This window comes from Lutra lutra, chromosome 15 (genome assembly GCF_902655055.1).
Source record: "Lutra lutra chromosome 15, mLutLut1.2, whole genome shotgun sequence".
Lineage (NCBI taxonomy): Eukaryota > Metazoa > Chordata > Mammalia > Carnivora > Mustelidae > Lutra > Lutra lutra.
This window is the reverse complement of record NC_062292.1, coordinates 439,940-456,842: the sequence shown is the minus strand read 5'-3', so window position 1 is coordinate 456,842 and position 16,903 is coordinate 439,940. Positions and strand designations below refer to the sequence as shown.

At 38.3% G+C, this 16,903-nt stretch overlaps 1 protein-coding gene across 7 annotated transcripts in view; it reads right to left on the bottom strand.

Moving 5' to 3' along the window:
• Positions 1–16,903, bottom strand: part of DCAF6 (DDB1 and CUL4 associated factor 6) — a 143,509-nt gene that overhangs the window by 35,459 nt on the left and 91,147 nt on the right. For 5 of the 7 annotated variants that reach the window (XM_047704740.1, XM_047704742.1, XM_047704741.1 and 2 more), the window contains 2 exons: positions 14,660–14,719; positions 264–381 (listed from right to left, as the gene is read on the bottom strand). In XM_047704740.1, the coding sequence (XP_047560696.1) occupies positions 264–381; positions 14,660–14,719 (178 nt within the window). The remainder of the gene's footprint in view (positions 1–263; positions 382–14,659; positions 14,720–16,903) is intronic. The other 2 variants (XM_047704744.1, XM_047704746.1) reach the window with 1 other exon arrangement.

Here is a 16,903-nt window from a genome sequence, read left to right as displayed (position 1 = left end):
AGAAGAAATATTCCAGGACCAACAACATCAGAGTCTCCTGGGAAGTTTTTAGAAATCCAAATTCTCTGATCCCACCTCAAATTAACCAAGAGTGGGGCCCAGTAATATGCGTTTTAACAACCTCTTCGAGCCATTCTGAAGCACACCAAATTTGAGAACCAATGCATTACAGCAAACAAAACACAAAGATGAAGTGCTAAAAATAGTATCTAGTACAATCCTACAAAATGGCTAAGAACAGCTTTACAAAAATATTAACTTACCATTCATCTGTAAAGTTCAGTTTTATTGTGCTTGTAGTTGTTCCTTCTGTGCTGTAGTGCAAACTTAAAACTGGTTCACCTGTCCCTGGTTTGGGGCTCAGCTTTTCATTATTGTTATCTGAAAATTGTGTTTAAAACATTTGAAAAAGTCTCTGAAACCAGTAAAAAGATGACATTTCCTAAAATTCACAAAACTTAAATTAGGTTGTCCTTGTCATAATTCTTTCTCACGTCTGTTACGGTTCTCACTTAAAGTTCAAAAGCAAGTGTCGTAGAAACACTATTTCAAAGTGGCATTGCATCAAATTCTAGCTTTGTGTACATAATTCCCTTTGATTCAGATGGAAATTACACACATTTGAGAACCGTATCTAGTCATCAGGAAATCAAAGACTATTAGGAGGCTATGAGGCATGTTATCAAGCGGTACTCGCACTTAACGGAGCTCGCAGTTGCTCACAGTCTTGCTCCCCACCTGCTCGGGCATCCAGGGCAACTGACAGGAGTAAGAGGCTGGGGCTCTGAAAAGTGGCTGAGTCAAAATTCTGCGACAACTGAAGGCTATCGAATTCTTTCTGTTCCTGCTAATTCACAGATTTATAAGATAGAAAGGGAGTAGAGCCCACACTCTATTGGGAGGGGAGGAAAAGAAAACAATGTGCTTTTGATATTTATAAAACTCTCTCTGCTACAAGACCGTAGGTTTTGGTATATTTCCTCTTCCTCTCCTGACTGCAAGGAATTTGTTTTCTAAATTATGGAAATGGTAGTTTCACTTTGGGAGCCTACAGTTGATCTATCTCCACATAGTAAATCTTTGTAAAAGGTCAAATAGAAATCAAGACATTCTACAGAAACTGATACAGACCACTCCAAAACCATCCTTTCCCACGCATCCCCACCTCCCCCCGCAAAAGTACATGGATATTCAAAAACAAAATAAAATAGAGCTTTGCAATTTTCTCTTTTTCCGTGATTAATAGTTCGGGGGAAGCATTAACATATATAGAAAACACAAACTGCTACATAATCAAACCTGTAACACTTCTGCCGATGCTTACAGAAAGAATATTCGTCTGTGGGACAACGGTTTCCTTGATACCAGTTCACGAACTGATAGAACAGCACTAAAAATAAGCCTTCTGCCTTGGAAAATAACAACAAAGGCAATAACAACTTCGTAAAACCAAAATTACTTAGGTGTTTGGTTTTGAGGTTCACTTTATACCGCAATGAAGGACTTGTATCTTTCCCATCCCTCTTGAGGCCACGGGAGCACGTAATAAAAGAGAACCTCACAGAACCTCGGCTCTAACTTCTATCCGTAAGAGGGCAACTAACAAGACTTCAAATACAGAGCTGTAGCACACAGGGAAAGGGATTCTGTCTAAGAGAGGAGAAATCAAGCTGATAACAGAACTCTGGACTATCAGTCCTCAGGCCTTTACTTGTAACTCACATGAAATCCTCTCCTATGATATTAGTTGGTGTTTGCAAAAAAAAGCATCAGTGAATTACAAAGCTGGCCTCACAAAGGGTAAAAACACTGGTTCTTACACGGCCTTTGTTACGACTATGTCATTGATATAAAAAATTAACAAGCCATCGCACAACTTTCAAAGATTCAGTATTACATTCCGTGTTTTACATGAGGTTATTTTATCAAAGCAGCATTCTGGTAAAATAACTGAATTAACAGACATTTAGCTTTCATAAAATTATCAAGAGTGGGACTTTCAAAACATCTGTCCTACCCTTGACCATCTTTAAAAAATTTCCCGTTGGTCCTATGTCCACATAGAGTTCTCCCTTATTCTTAATCATGTTGCTGATATTTCTGTCCCACGCTGCCCAAATCACAGTCCTCTGCAGGCACCTAGACTGATAACGACAGACAGCCGGAAGACTTGAAAATGATCCAAGAACCCAAGGGGCAGAGCTGGGGCTGGTTCTTTCATTATCACTCACAACACTTTATAAAGTGCTTTGCTATTTATTTTTCTTTTAAAGAAAAGAAGGGATAGAAAACAAAAGCAGGTATGAGAGAATAGGAATGAATTTCCTACGTCCACTTCAGTTACAGAAGCAGATGTTTTAAAAAGCCATTTAAATGCTATATCAAATATTCTTTTGAGTAAAATTAAAGAGACGGAGATTTGAATGCTGTAATTATAGGAATATAGTAAACAAAGAGCTGTTCGGAGGTCAAAATGGTGTAGAAAATATCTTATTTAAATGTACATGACACCCTCCTCCCGGAAAGCAAGAAGCTTCCTGCGATGATCAATGTTACTTAAAACCTTCTTCCTTACGGTATCTATTACAAAGTTATTATTTAATCTCTCATGAATATAACCTACATATTGTCAATCATGTAAAACACAGTGGTACTCATTTAATTTATAAAATGACCATAGTTGACAGAATTTGTATATTTAGGCTGTTAATGAACTTACCAGCCCTACGTAAAACTGGCCCATTGCTATACTAACAGAATGTAGTCTTCTGTGAGCCACACAAGCTTCAGACCCCCAAGCCTAGTTCACTCCTTGAAGACTGAACATGCGTAACAAGTGTCTCTGGCAGAAACACCACACAATGCAGAACTGAGGCATTAACGAGAATATCTACCCGAGGCTTAGGGTTCACTTCCTGGTTTGTTCCAGACTACTCTTCCTAATTTAATACTCCTTTTCATGATCATATATATCCTGTCATGTTGCGTTTTCTCAGAAATGTAGATTCTTGGCTTACTAGTGAATTAATTCATTTTTCTGATAAAAATACATATTTCAAGCCAGAAATGTCTAAATGTCTAAGAAATATCTACTTTAAAAAACTAAAAAACTGGGGCACCTGGGTGGCTCACTGGGTTAAGCCTCTGCCTTGGGCCCAGGTCATGATCTTAGGGTCCCAAGATCGAGCCCCATGTTGGGCTCTCCACTCGGTGGTGGGGGGCCTGCTTCCTTCCTCTCTCTCTGCCTGACTCTCTGCCTACTTGTGATCTATCAAATAAATAAATAAAATCTTAAAAAAAAAAACTAAAAAATCAAATGTTTCATTTTTACTATAGTTGAAAAAAATAGTTGTAACCATTTAAATTTTCCTTAACTTGCTCTATTTGTTAGAAGCTGGATCAGCAAACACAACCTAAAAACTGTATTATTCAAAGCCTTACTTACACAACGCACAGAAATATATATTTCTTGCTTAAGAGCACAAGTTTTAATTTAAGGCCCTTCGGGGTTAGAACTTCACCTAAACAAATGACTCTACATAAAAAAGCACCAACATAATAATAACTAATTTGTATTAGGCATTACTATGTCCTAGGAGATACAAGCATCCTTTTTTAAAATTTATTTATTTGACAGACAGAGATCACAAGTAGGCAGAGAGGCAGGCAGAGAGAGAGAGGAAGCAGGCTCCCTGCTGAGCAGAGAGCCCGATGCGGGGCTCGATCCCAGGACCCTGGGATCATGACCTGAGCCGAAGGCAGAGGCTTTAACCCACTGAGCCACCCAGGCGCCCCAGATACAAGTATCCTTGTTTAAACCTTTGTAGCATATATCCCCATGTCCATTTTATGGATGATGAAACTGGTGATTCTGAGCTAGATTTTTTTACTCTAGTCATCTAGAGTTCCTTCTATCCCAAGTTCCTACTTGCTACAGTGTCTTGGAAATAACTTGAATACAAAGTAGAAATAAGATTGCTTAAATATTTCAGTTAAGAAATATCAATTGTTGGTGGTGGTGTTTCTCAGAAACGATGTCTAATTCCTATCAGCAACATTAATGTAACTGATAAACGTTCCGGTAGCCCCAGCTGTCCCTTAGGCCCCAGAGTACTGGGGGTCCACGCCGGATTTTCTTGCCCGGCCCTCAGAGATCGAACTACTTTCCATCCTCTAAAAACACTGTAAGAGAAAAAAATCAAATTGTGGTGCTCTGAACACAAGGGCAGTGTCGGGGGGTGGGGATCACTTTTAATTTAGCAGTTCAACACTGCTTAAGTTTTAAGATTAAGACCAAATTTAAAAGATCTTCTCTAGATACGGTATAAGACCCCTCTCATTTAGCGTACGGACTCAGAAAGAAACTTCAAAATGGCCTGGAATATAATCTGAAAGGAACGTCTCTGAACTTTAAATAGATACTTTCTAAGCCTTTCACATATGAACCACAAATGCATTTTTGTTTTTGGTAATGCCTATGTATTCAAACTATTTAATCTGTGCATTGACATTATGAAATTATAATCATTTGTGGTTCTTAAAAAAATGCTCAAAGACATAAAAAAATCAAGTGTGCTAATAGTAGTCAAAATACACTTTATCTTGGTAACTAGGTTTGCATATTATCTAAATATTGATGTGAATTTTTTTTTTTAGACTTCTAGCTAGGAATATCTCTGGAGACCTATCCAATATATAAATTTAAAGAATATTCAAAATGAAGATAATGAATGAGGATATGCCACAGTAATCTATTTAGAATTACTCCACCCAACAACTTTTCAGCCACTGGGACACTATCATAACTATATAATCATACACTAATCACCTATAATAGCTTAGGTTAACTGGAGATAACACAGAAATACTGTATTCTGTACTGAAAGTACTTTCTATTATGCAACAACCTTATTGACACTTCCATTCCATCAAAAAAAAAAAAAAAAAAATCTAGGGGCGCCTGGGTGGCTCGGTGGGTTAAGCCTCTGCCTTTGGCTCAGGTCATGATCTCAGGGTCCTGGGATTGAGCCCTTCATCGGGCTCTCTGCTCAACAGGGAGCCTGCTTCCCCTTCCCCCCGCCTGCCTCTCTGCCTGCTTGTGATCTCTGTCAAATCTTTAAAAAAAAAAAAAAAATCTAAAAGGAAACTTTTTCTGAAAAAATGTATGATATCAAAAATAAAGTTCAACTCTATCTTCCCAAATTTTGCTCCCCAACTTAGTTGGATTACACAGGAGAAAAGGCAAATTTCTCAAATATAGTTTCTAGAACAATGAAAACCTTCCATTTTTATAGGTCAGGAATCTGTAACTTTTCTGCACACCTCAGACTCCTGAATACCGAATACCCAGTTCTTCTAATCATTTGTATACGGAGGCGATGCTGATTCAAAGTGGAGAAACTATTTTTAGGAGTTTCTTCACAGAAAACCACTCTCTACCAAACACACGACTGCAAGACACAGCATTTAATTCTAAAAATTAGTGTTCTTACTAGAGCAATCTGACTTTATAAACTATGTTATGAAAGCTAAAACCAAAGCACAACTTTAATACTGGTATTTCTTAGGAAATTCCTCCTATAAAATCTTATCAAAATAATATTCTGTTCAAATTTTCTTCCTGGCAATTAAAACTCAACCTTTATGTCAATTAGACTAATTTTAATCCAAGAACTTCTTTCATCACATAACACAGGTAAATTGAACTTGAGCATGGGTTGGGGATATATACAGGTTCAGATTCTGCCTGGTTTCATATTCCCGGTGACGTTTAGAATTTATGGGCTGAAATGCACCTGTCACTTCACCGAACACCATGGAGGCTCTCTTTCACCTGCTGCAGACCGGTGAGTGTGACTGCTCTCTGTGCTTTTACAAAAGTCTCTATTCCTAGCTCCCATTCAGTCTTGAGGGAGAACAAACAGGAAGAAAACAGGTAAAGATGCCCACCCCACGTGGCACATCAGCTCTGCCAAGATTCTTAGCCAGAATCTCTCTCTTCGTAACGGTTTCCCCAGGTATATAATCTTCTAAAGAAAACCAAACCTGTCTGTCATATACTAAACAGATAAATATATTAAAATGTGCTTCCAAATGAAAATGAACGAATGAGGCAGACGGCTTTGGAGAACACTCTCTTTAACCACTCTCCCTTCCAGCAACTGTGCTCCCTGCTCATTGTTTTGAAATGCTTTTCTTACTTCTCATCTCCCGTTTCTTCACTTTCATCTCTACTGTGGCCTCTGTCTCTCAGCCTGTGAAACCGCTCTCACTAAGTGGATCCATCTCCTCCACATTAATTTAGTGGAGAATTTCTGGGGACTCTTTATTTGACTTGTCAGCAACACTCACATACACAGTTCTCCTTTGATTTTCTCTTCTCTTCATCTCATGACACTGCACGGGTCTACTCTACCTCTGACCTCTGTGGCTGCTCCTTCATCTCCTTCACCAGCTCTCCTCCAGCAAAATCTTCAGTTTGGGAATTTTTCTGATTTTCTTTGGGATGTCTTAGATATTGTACTTCCTGCTCTCACTTTTTACATTCATCCTTGTCAACTTCATCTACTTTTATGGCCTCAACTACCATTAATGTGTGGAAAATTTCCAATTTATTTCTCTAGCTCTGACATCTTTCTTTTATTTTAAAGGATTTCTTTCCTCTTCCCGCCCCCTTTTTAAGTAGGCGCCAGGCCCAACAAAGGGCTTGAACTCATGACCTTGAGAGCACCCCGACATCTTTTCTACGCTTCCTATCTATACAATCAACGGCCCAACAGACTTTTCCACATGGATGTCTCACATACATAAATCAAAATCAACATATTCAGAACCAAGCCTGGGGTTGCACCCTCCCTTCTATGCATCCCCTCTCATACTTTGCTCCTTTTCTGGGGTTACCTATTTAAGAACGTATCCGCCCACTTGACTGTGCTCAGTGAAAACTTGGGAGTCATCCCTGCAGCAGCTGGAAATGGCATCTATGAATCTGCACCAGGAACTCCCTGCACCAGGAACCACCACAAATGCACGAAGACACGTGCTCCGGCCCCACTCCCTCCAACCAGCGTGCTGTTACTAAAGTGCGCCCATGCAGAAATTATGGAGTTCTTACTGCAGTTTATCCTCTGGATGCCGCCTCAATCCCTTGCCTCATCCAACAATTACCAAACCCTATTTATTCTCTATCTTAGTTCTTGAATCTCTTCATTCTCTCACCAAACTTCCATCATCAGGTCAAAATCCTTATTACCAGGAGACTTATCTAAGTGACTTGGTCTCTAGTCGGCTCACTGTCATCTCTTCGGAACAAAGCAGATCAGCCATACTCTCTCTTTTAAATACTTCCTTAGCTTCCTACTGCTCTTAAGCTGTCCCAAAGGCCCTTCTCTGTCTGGGCTCCCCCCATCTCCTGAAGCTTAGCGCACACTCCAGCCACACTGGGGTCTTTCCGGTCTTGCTAATACCATGACTGCCTTGGAGCTTCCCCACATGCTATGCATGCTTCCCCGGACTCACACCCGTTTCTCCTGATTCACTCATCGTGCTCATCTTTCAGACCTCAGCTCAAATGTCTCATCCTCACGCATGCCTCACTTGGCCCTCTGCCAGAAGAGATGAAGACTTAGTTACATGTTTCCAAAGAAACCTTCCTATTTCCTCTTTCCTAACACACATCACACTTACATTTACTGTTCTACCATCTGTCTTTCCTGTTAGATGAGGCAAACAGAGCATAGCAGTTACGATCACAGATGGCAGATGCACCACACTTACAGTATGTGATTGCAGGCAAGTTTCTTAACCTCTCTTTGCCTCAGTTTCCTCATCTGGAAAATGAGAGTAACAGTACCTACTGTATAAGGTTGTGGTGTGGATTAAGTAAATTAACATATAAAAATTGCTCAAAATAATGTTCAGCACAAAGAATATGCAACATAAGTGTCTCCACTATTATTGTTATGGTTAATCAACTTGACCGTTCTTATTAGCACTGGTAGTGTCAATCAACGCTATGTTCCAAGCACAGGGAGCACTAGCTATGCTCACTCAAGCACCTTAGTGCTGAGCCCAGCCAGTACTCGCCACAGGTAACAACAGAGTGAGCTGAATTACTATGAGTTGAATTAATGACAGACAAACACGGCTGCGTCACTTATTTCTCTTATCCTTACGTATTTCTTGGAGCCTTGGTTTCTTCATCAGTAAAATGAGGATATTACTACTCATTACATTCGAACAAATGAGCTAATGCATGTAAAATTTTTAACACAATGCCAGCTACACACCAAAAACTCAGTCAAAGCCAGTTATTTGATTCACACACAATTCAGAGTTAGAAAACAATTTAACTGGATATATACACAGATACTGATTTGGCTAGAATGAGAGTGAACAAGTGGATATAAGCAATAGAAATGAAATAGGGTTTAACCTCCAAAAGATTGAATATATCACTAATGGGAAGAATATAGACATGGTAGCTGGGGAAAGGAGGACCAGCTGCTCCATTCTAAGCAATGAAGTGATAATTAGTTCTAAATAATATAAAAAAAAATCAAGAATGAAGTCTAACTTCACTAACTTATTTTTTTCTCTAGAACTTAAGATACAGTATTTACAGATATATTCCAGTGTGAGGAATAGTGAATTTATACTTCCCGTTAATAGAACAGGCTTCAATAGTTAGATATTTATTTAATAAAAATTAAAATTGTCAAAGTACACTTAATGGTGATCTAAAATATTACTCGAGGTAGTACTGTCAAGGTATTACTAAAATGAAATTTTAATTTGGTGACCTTAGAGGGATGCATACTTAGTATCTGACAGGTTCAAGGTCCCATTTCCGATCGACCCTAGAGGAGTCATTAAGAGCTGATTGACTGGATCCTGGTAATCCACAAGCTTCATTCTCTAACACTGTATCAATATCAAAAGAAGCCTGTTTTGTACAATATATACAATGGAGAGGTAACATTTCTATTTCTAAGGCTACAAATTTATAGAGTGTCTGACAGAAACACAACTGCCTGCAGGTATAAGTTTCAAATGTAACAGCTTTATCAACTTCCACTTAGTGATTATCCCTGTAATGAATAGAGAGCAACTTGCTTTAGTCATGGCCAAAATTTAAAACTCAGGCAAAAATAAAATAAAAAATAAAACTCAGGCAAAACGATTTTCTTATATGCTGTCAAAAATTTAAAGTTAAGGGCATAGGGGTTTTTTTTGTTGTTGTTTTAATAGGGGAAAATTGCTGACCTAACTATTTTTAACAGAAAAAAAAAATCTATTTGTTTTCATAATATAAGTGGGCACGAGAAATATATGCCAGAAGAGGATTATTTCTCTTATAATGCAGTAGGCACAACATAGAGATCTGAATAAAAAGAAACACCAGAATCACTCATTGAAACACTGTTCAAGCTAAACAAAACACGGGACACAGATCGTTGTGCTCACTCACAAGGAGCTTCTAATCAGCACAGAAAGGCTGACAATGTACGTGCGCAAAGCCCTGTGTTGGCAGAATATTGTAAAGTATTTTACAACAGAATAAAAACCATGTGCACTTATTTCCTTGACAGTTTCTTTCTTTAAAAAGTATTTTGATAAAAGAAATGAACCAGGCAGCTTTCACTATGACTCTGAAGGGTCAGACTCAATGTACGTCTATTTATCAAATGTACTGCTTTTGTCAAAAATATAAGACAGGGGCGCCTGGGTGGCTCAGTGGGTTGAAGCCTCTGCCTTTGGCTCAGATCATGATCCCTGGGTCCTGGGATCAAGCCCCGCTTCGGGCTCTCTGCTCAGCGGGAAGCCTGCTTCCCCCTCTCTCTGCCTGACTCTCTGCCTGCTTGTGATCTCTGTCAAATAAATAAATAAAATCTATAAAAAAAAAGAAAAGGAAAACAAACTAAACAGTCACTGCAATCAACCCAATTCAATAACATGTATGTAAACAGTGAAAGAAAGCAAATTTTTCAGTGAGGAAGTCAATTACAATTAAAAAAAAAAAAAAAACCTCTTTTTTTTTTTTTTTAAGATTTTATTTTTAAGCAATTTCTACACCCAATGTGGGACTCTAACTTACAACCCTGAGATCAAGAGTCATGTGCTCTACTGACTGAGCCAGCCAGGTGCCCCAATTTTTAAATTTTGATCAGTGACATTTTTATCCCCAATAAAGAAACCCATGAACTACTACGGGAAATGGAACAACATGCTCAAGTACTGGAGATTGTGAGACGAACATGGTCAAATGGTCAAATTTGACGAAATGGTAAAAAAAAAAAAAAAAAAACCTGAATTGTTAAAGAAATCTAAGTGTTTCTTAAAAATATGGATAAGAAATTTAAAATATGGTTAAACAATCTTTAGAAATATATTCAGAAGGAAAACTTAATAAATGGACTTTTCCCATTCTACAGGATAAAATGGAGAACAAGAGTCTTGACAAAATCAAAACTTGAAGTAAGAGCATTATCTGAGGACAACGACTATCCCCCATACCTTTAGCTCCTTCGATGGGGAGTCTTTCTTATTTGGTAAACATTCTCAGTTTTGTGCACACCCTTGCTTCTGGGGATATGGCTTAGCAGAGCGATTACTGGCTCTAACAGATGTGAGTGTGAATCCCAACTCCTTCACTCACTCGGCAAGCAGCTGGTTATCTTTCTGTCTCTTACTCTTCTTATACAACCTCTAATTCAGAGGAATGTTATAATAATTAAATAACACAATGCACAAAAACTGTAGGTTCAGTCTTTCCTGTATTTAAAAAGTCTTTTTAAAATAATGTATACAAATCAATGAAGAAAAGAACGTAAATTAAAAAAAAAAAAAAAAAAAAAAGCTCAGTTTTGAAACTGTACCCCCCACCCCCAGACATTACCCTGTCCTCTAACTTTTTTCTTAATTGAGCTTATTGGAAGATATCTACATACCAGTATTTCCACCTCTTAAACAAAAACCTCTCTTCTCTTAACCACTGCTCTCTGGCTTCTGCCTCCACCGTACCAATGAAATTGCAAGGCCTCAACAATGGATAATCCACACATTTCCAAAGTCCAAAAACATTTCTCAGTCCTTTCCATATCTGACATCATTGCTTCACATGCCGCTGCTGACCAGCTCCTCCTTGAACTTTTCTCTTCCCTGACTTGGCATTCTTTCAGCCCTGCCAATGTCTCTGCTCGTTCCTTTTCTGCCTCCTTAGCTAGATCCGTTTCTCTGCTTGCTCCTGTAGTGCAGAAGCCCCTCTTTCACTGTATCCTCTTTTCCTAGACAGTCTCCTCTGCTCCCCTGGTTTCAACCATCTGTAAACTCATTATTCTTTTTATTTTTTAATACTTTATTTATTTGAGAGGGAGAGAGAGACAATGAAAGAGAGAGAGCATGAGAGGAGAGAGGTCAGCGGGAGAAGCAAACTTCCTGCTGAGCAGGGAGCCTGATGTGAGACTCGATTCCGGGACTCCAGGATCATGACCTGAGCCAAAGGCAGTCACTTAACCAACTGAGCCACCCAGATGTCCTAAATTCATTATTCTTAATGTTTTTCTCCACCTCAGGCCAGAAACATATATCCCCCCAACTGTCTATAACATTTCTCCATTTGGATATCTCAAGGTACTCCAAACTCAACATATCAAGAAAATCTCATGTATCTTTCCCCTCCCCCATACCCAGCTGTTTCTCCTGAAATTCCTATCTTGGTTGATGGTATCACCACTATTACCCATCAAGACACCTGGATATGGTACCCTCGTTCATTTTTAACTACTCAGTCTCAAGGTGCCATCAATTCTGTCTCTTAAGTATTTAAAAACTCTGTCCTCTCTTCTCATTTCCCACCACTGTTGCCTTATTTTGGACCCCATACTACCGCTCATCCGGACTGCTCCAACGGCCCCTTACATGGTCTTGCAGTTTTCAGTCTTACCGCCTCCAACCAACTGTCGATAATCCTGCCAAAATCATCTTTCCAATACGTAAATCCGCGTCAGCTTCTCTCAAGCTGAAATAATGTTTATGGCATCCTACTGCTTAAAAAATTCAGTTACTCCCTCATTTAACAGGTATTTATTATTTTAACAATAAACAACAGATCTGGTGTTAGTTAGGCACTAAGTGTAATAGTGAATGAGAGCAATATTCAGAGAAGATAGGCATCAAACAAATCCTTAAATATATGATCACACATTTTGACAAATGCAATGAAGGAAAATAGCAGGTCACAAAGAGAAAAAGAGCAGAGAATTACTTCAAACTAAAATGTCATGTTACTTTTGAGAAAGAGATTTCTAACTGGGATCTGATGAGTAGAAGCTGCTGTAGAGAAAAGGATTTGGGGAGAGGGAAGAGCAGATATACGGGGAGAGGGAATAGCAGATATACGGCTTCTGAGAGGGAGAGAAGCACAGAGTATCAAAGGCACTACAAGCAAACCTGTTAAGAGCTGAGTCAGTGAGGGAGGGTGGCCTGAAATAAGGCCGGGGAGACAAGGGCCAGGAGGTCATGCAGGGCTCTGTAAACCAAGGTATGGGTTTAGGTTGCTTTGAAGGGCAAGGGGATACAATTAGAAAGCTTTAGGTAGATGAAGGACGGGTTTAGATTTATGTTTTTAAAAGTTCACTCTGGCTATTGCTGGGGAATAGGCTGTATGGCCTCAGTGGATACAAGGAGCCCACGTAAGAGGTGGCTCCCTTAGTCCAGGTGAGAAAGACAGTGGTGGGCAGTTTCTCTAATTTTTATAAAAGTTATTTTTAGGTAATATAGGCCTGGGATGTAGAAGTCCCCAGTAATTTAAAAGATGTCATCCTGTTAAAGCAAAAACGCATGTTAAAACAAAACAAAACAAAACAAAAAACCCTCAGGATTTAATTCTTTAAAATATTTCTAACTCAGAGGACTTATCACACAGTTCATTGATGATTATGATGCAGCTTCTGGCAGGCCCGCTCAAGATTTGCCCTTTTATATAACATTTCTACTGATATGACTAAAAGACATATCATAGTTTATGCCAGAAAAACAGAGAACTACTTGATTTCTGCCTCCAAACAAGTCTACCCTAGTTAAGTGGCATCATCATTCACCCAGGCCCTGATCCAAAAATCTGAGTGTTATCCTTTAGTCATCTCTTTCTGCCATATCCCATATCATAAGTAAATTAAGTACCAAGTTAAACTGAATAAAAGATTCAATGTAATCTAAGGAAATTATTCTATGTGATGAACAGAGTATGAACTACAAACTCTACTACAAACTACAAACTACTACAAACTCTCTGGTAGTGATATACTATCTACATTCATATATCCTTACAAAAATAATTATTTAACTAGAGAGCAGTTTTTAACAATAGTACAATATATTACAATATGATATAATTGTACTTTACCTCAAGGGAATTATTCATCACTGTTAATACCTCTACAATAAATATATATAGATAAAACATGCTGAATTTCTTAGTTCTCAAATTCATTTACCAACTCATTCATCATTCATTCGTTCCCAAGAACAGAAAAACCTCCAGCAACACTTGTCATCTCAGGGCTATAGAGAATAATTTAAGACCAGAAGGAATTTATTTTAAAATTAGTTTCTGAATATGTCCAAGAAGACAGCTAAAATCAGATCTACTTCCCACTACTTCAGCAATATTTAATTTCCCAAATACTATCAGCAAATGAGTCATCCTACAGGTGTAAACTTTCAGCCAACTAAAGCTTATGGCCTTAGGGCTGAGTTTTTTTTTTTTTTTTTTAATTTTTTGAAAAATATTTATAAAGTCTATTAAGCAATCATTTGTCATTTTAAGTAGAGAAAAGTGAAATTATTTAAATTATTCTTGATAACTTAACATCAACTTTTTCTACCCACTGCATCACAACACATTTAGAATCGTCCAGGGAATTCTGAGGGGCAATGATAAAGCTGTTGCCCTAATTCTAAAAGCCCATTTGTTTAGTTTGTCCTCCTCTACCAATCCATTTCTGTGCTCTATTTGCTCTTCTAGTAATAAAGCCTGATAAATAACCTGTCTATCTCATGAGGCTATGTTCACAGCTTTCAGGTTGATCTCATTCCTCTCCTACTACAAAAAGTGCGAGTGTGAGTGGAAGCTATTTTCCCTTCTGATTGATGGCTCCAAAGCTTATCTCTGAGTTCACAGCAGTGTTCCTTACAGTTAAAGCTATCAGGAGTTTGACCAAGGGATAAGTGAGACATAAAACCAAGTATCATTATGACAGCGATCTGGTAATAGAGAGTATTACTGCATTATATAACCTTTTCTAAATCAGCCACTAGGTAATATGGTAGCCTCATATTCACAATTCTACACAGTTTCATGATACCTAGAATTTTTAAAAATGGATATAGCTTAAATCCATTACAATATTATTATAAAAAGTAAAGTTGGCATAAGGGGCCAAAGGTAGAAATTAACTTAGTTTACGTAGAAGATAATTTGTAGAGGCCAAGGAGGACCTCTGTACCCAAAACTACCTAGGGTAATTTAGCCCACAAAATACCCACTCCCAGACCATAATCAAAACGAAGTGCTATGAAAAAGGGAGAGCGAGCTTGGTTTATGCATTGCGATAAAGCTACGGCTGGATGGGCATAGCGCATCTCCTGTTGCACGCACCCTGTTGCTCGTCAAGTGACATGGATCCGAGCTGTTTGTTAACCACAGAAGAAGGAGAATCTGAAACAAAAATGAGATTTCAACTTAAAAGCAAGCAGCAGAAAACTGCACAGCAACGTCATGATCAACTCTAAGCTTAAGACAAAGGTCTAAGGGTGGGGAACAGAAGCCAGTACGGTGGTGTATTTCCCAAGCAGTGAGTCAGCGGCCGTGGGCTTCAGACAGGTTATTCCACACAAGCATTTAGCAACGCTGAGAATGAGTTAAGAAAATAGTCTTCTACTTCCGTGCATATACCCTTTATCAAATTCAAGTTTAGCATAGGTCAAGGCAGATACAATAAAACTAGAGTATCTCCTTCACTAATCAGAAGACTCCTTCCCCTTCTCAAACCCCTTCCCAGCTCCTTAAGGATGGCTTTCATTCTGGACTGAGCATTCAAAGCATGAAATGAGATGCTTGCTACGCTTTGCTAGGTATTGGTCATTGCACCTTGAGCTGAAAATAGGAGCTCCAAGTGAAGATGTCACACAAAGAAAATGGCTTATAAGAGAAAAATTCAATGAAGTAATTGCCATTACAGAAATATAGACAATGTTTGAAATTCTAAGATATGTTATGCATATTAAAACTATACTCTGTTGAAGGCTTAGGTTTCTTTAGGTACCTGGTGGGAAAAGAAAAAGAGAAAAGGAGTAGGTTTAATGGTCTGAGCTTTGTGCTTTCCACCCTGGCTTTAAATAGAACATTTAATTTTTTATCCTTTTGATACACTGAGTTTCTGTGTAAGAATTTGTCCTATAAATGTGTTCTATTGTTTGGAAAACACTGATATAAAGAAAGGCAGCATGGTAAAATGGAAAGAGCACTCGTCTGGGGTTAGTGAGTTTTGATTCTAAACCTGGTTCTGACAATAATTAGCTATGTGACATTTTTAGATCTAAGCTTCACCTTTCTTCCTGGTCATCCTGGGGACCTAGTAACTTAAGCAAGGCATTAGGGAACAGAAGGAGGTGGCTACCAAGTCCTGGCTCGAGTTTCAGTGTCCCAACAGGGCGATATGAAAAGGGAATATATAGATAATAAGCACAGCTCTCTCCTAAATGTAAGAATAATTCCCGTCTCTGATATCCTGTGCTCCAGTTCTTAGCAAATATTAGTAAGACAAAAAGTCTGCACTTTTGGATAATCACAAGTTTCTATCCATCATGCCTTTATTTCCCCAAAAGTAGACAAAATATTTTGAATTGAGAGTGTTCTTAACCTGATGGCTAAGAGAAGTTTTTCAATATATCTTGGATTCTCTGCAATTTCATTTCACCTGATTGCTTCAATTTCTACACTTAGAAGTCTGAATCTTGGGGTCACTCCTGTCAACTCTAAATCGTCTACCTTCTGATACAACCCGTCGGCTCAGAGACTGTATTACTAGATTCTGATAAAGCGTGTGCGTCATCTGGGTAACAGCTCCAGCTTACGCTTACTTATCTCTTCATCAGAACATTCAGTTTAACAAACCTGGACAACACACGAGAAAGGAAGAATGACAGTGTATCGATCAGTTCCTGAACCTATCCAGGCTTTACTTTCCCTTATAAAACTTCTCGTTTATCCATTTTAGAGTTAGATACAACATTCCTACCATGTTGTTTTTTCCAGAACAGGTAAGTTGGTCTTTACAGAAAACCAAAATTATATTCCCTACAGTAAAGAAAAACATAACAAAAACTTGAGTCACAGTGAAATAAATATTGGAAAATCCTCCTAGAAAGTGTCTTAGGAATACTTTTTGTGTCTTTGTATTTGTTATACATTTCACTGTGTTCTCATTTATAAGAGCCCTCAGAAAACTATCAACCTACCAGGGACTCATTTAACGAATACTGAATTTTCAGTAAGTATTATGTAATGTACAAATCTTATAAAATGAAGTGCATCCTATCTAACTTCCTAGAGTTTAGAAAAGAATATGTCTTTAAAAAAACGCATTGATGGAGGATTTAGAATGCTGTCACTGCCTCAAAATTATGTATTTTCAATCTCTTTAATGATTCAAACTATTAACAAAGTTTATGTTAAAATAGAAAGATAGTATTAAACAAGAAGGGTTTCCTTATTGGTTTTCAGCCTCTCACGACTGTTATGTATCTGGCGAATCATTTGTTGTTCCTCCCATCCTGAAAAACCAATCTTTAAGAAGAAATCCTATCATTGCTTCTATTCTATTTTAATCTTGGGTACAAT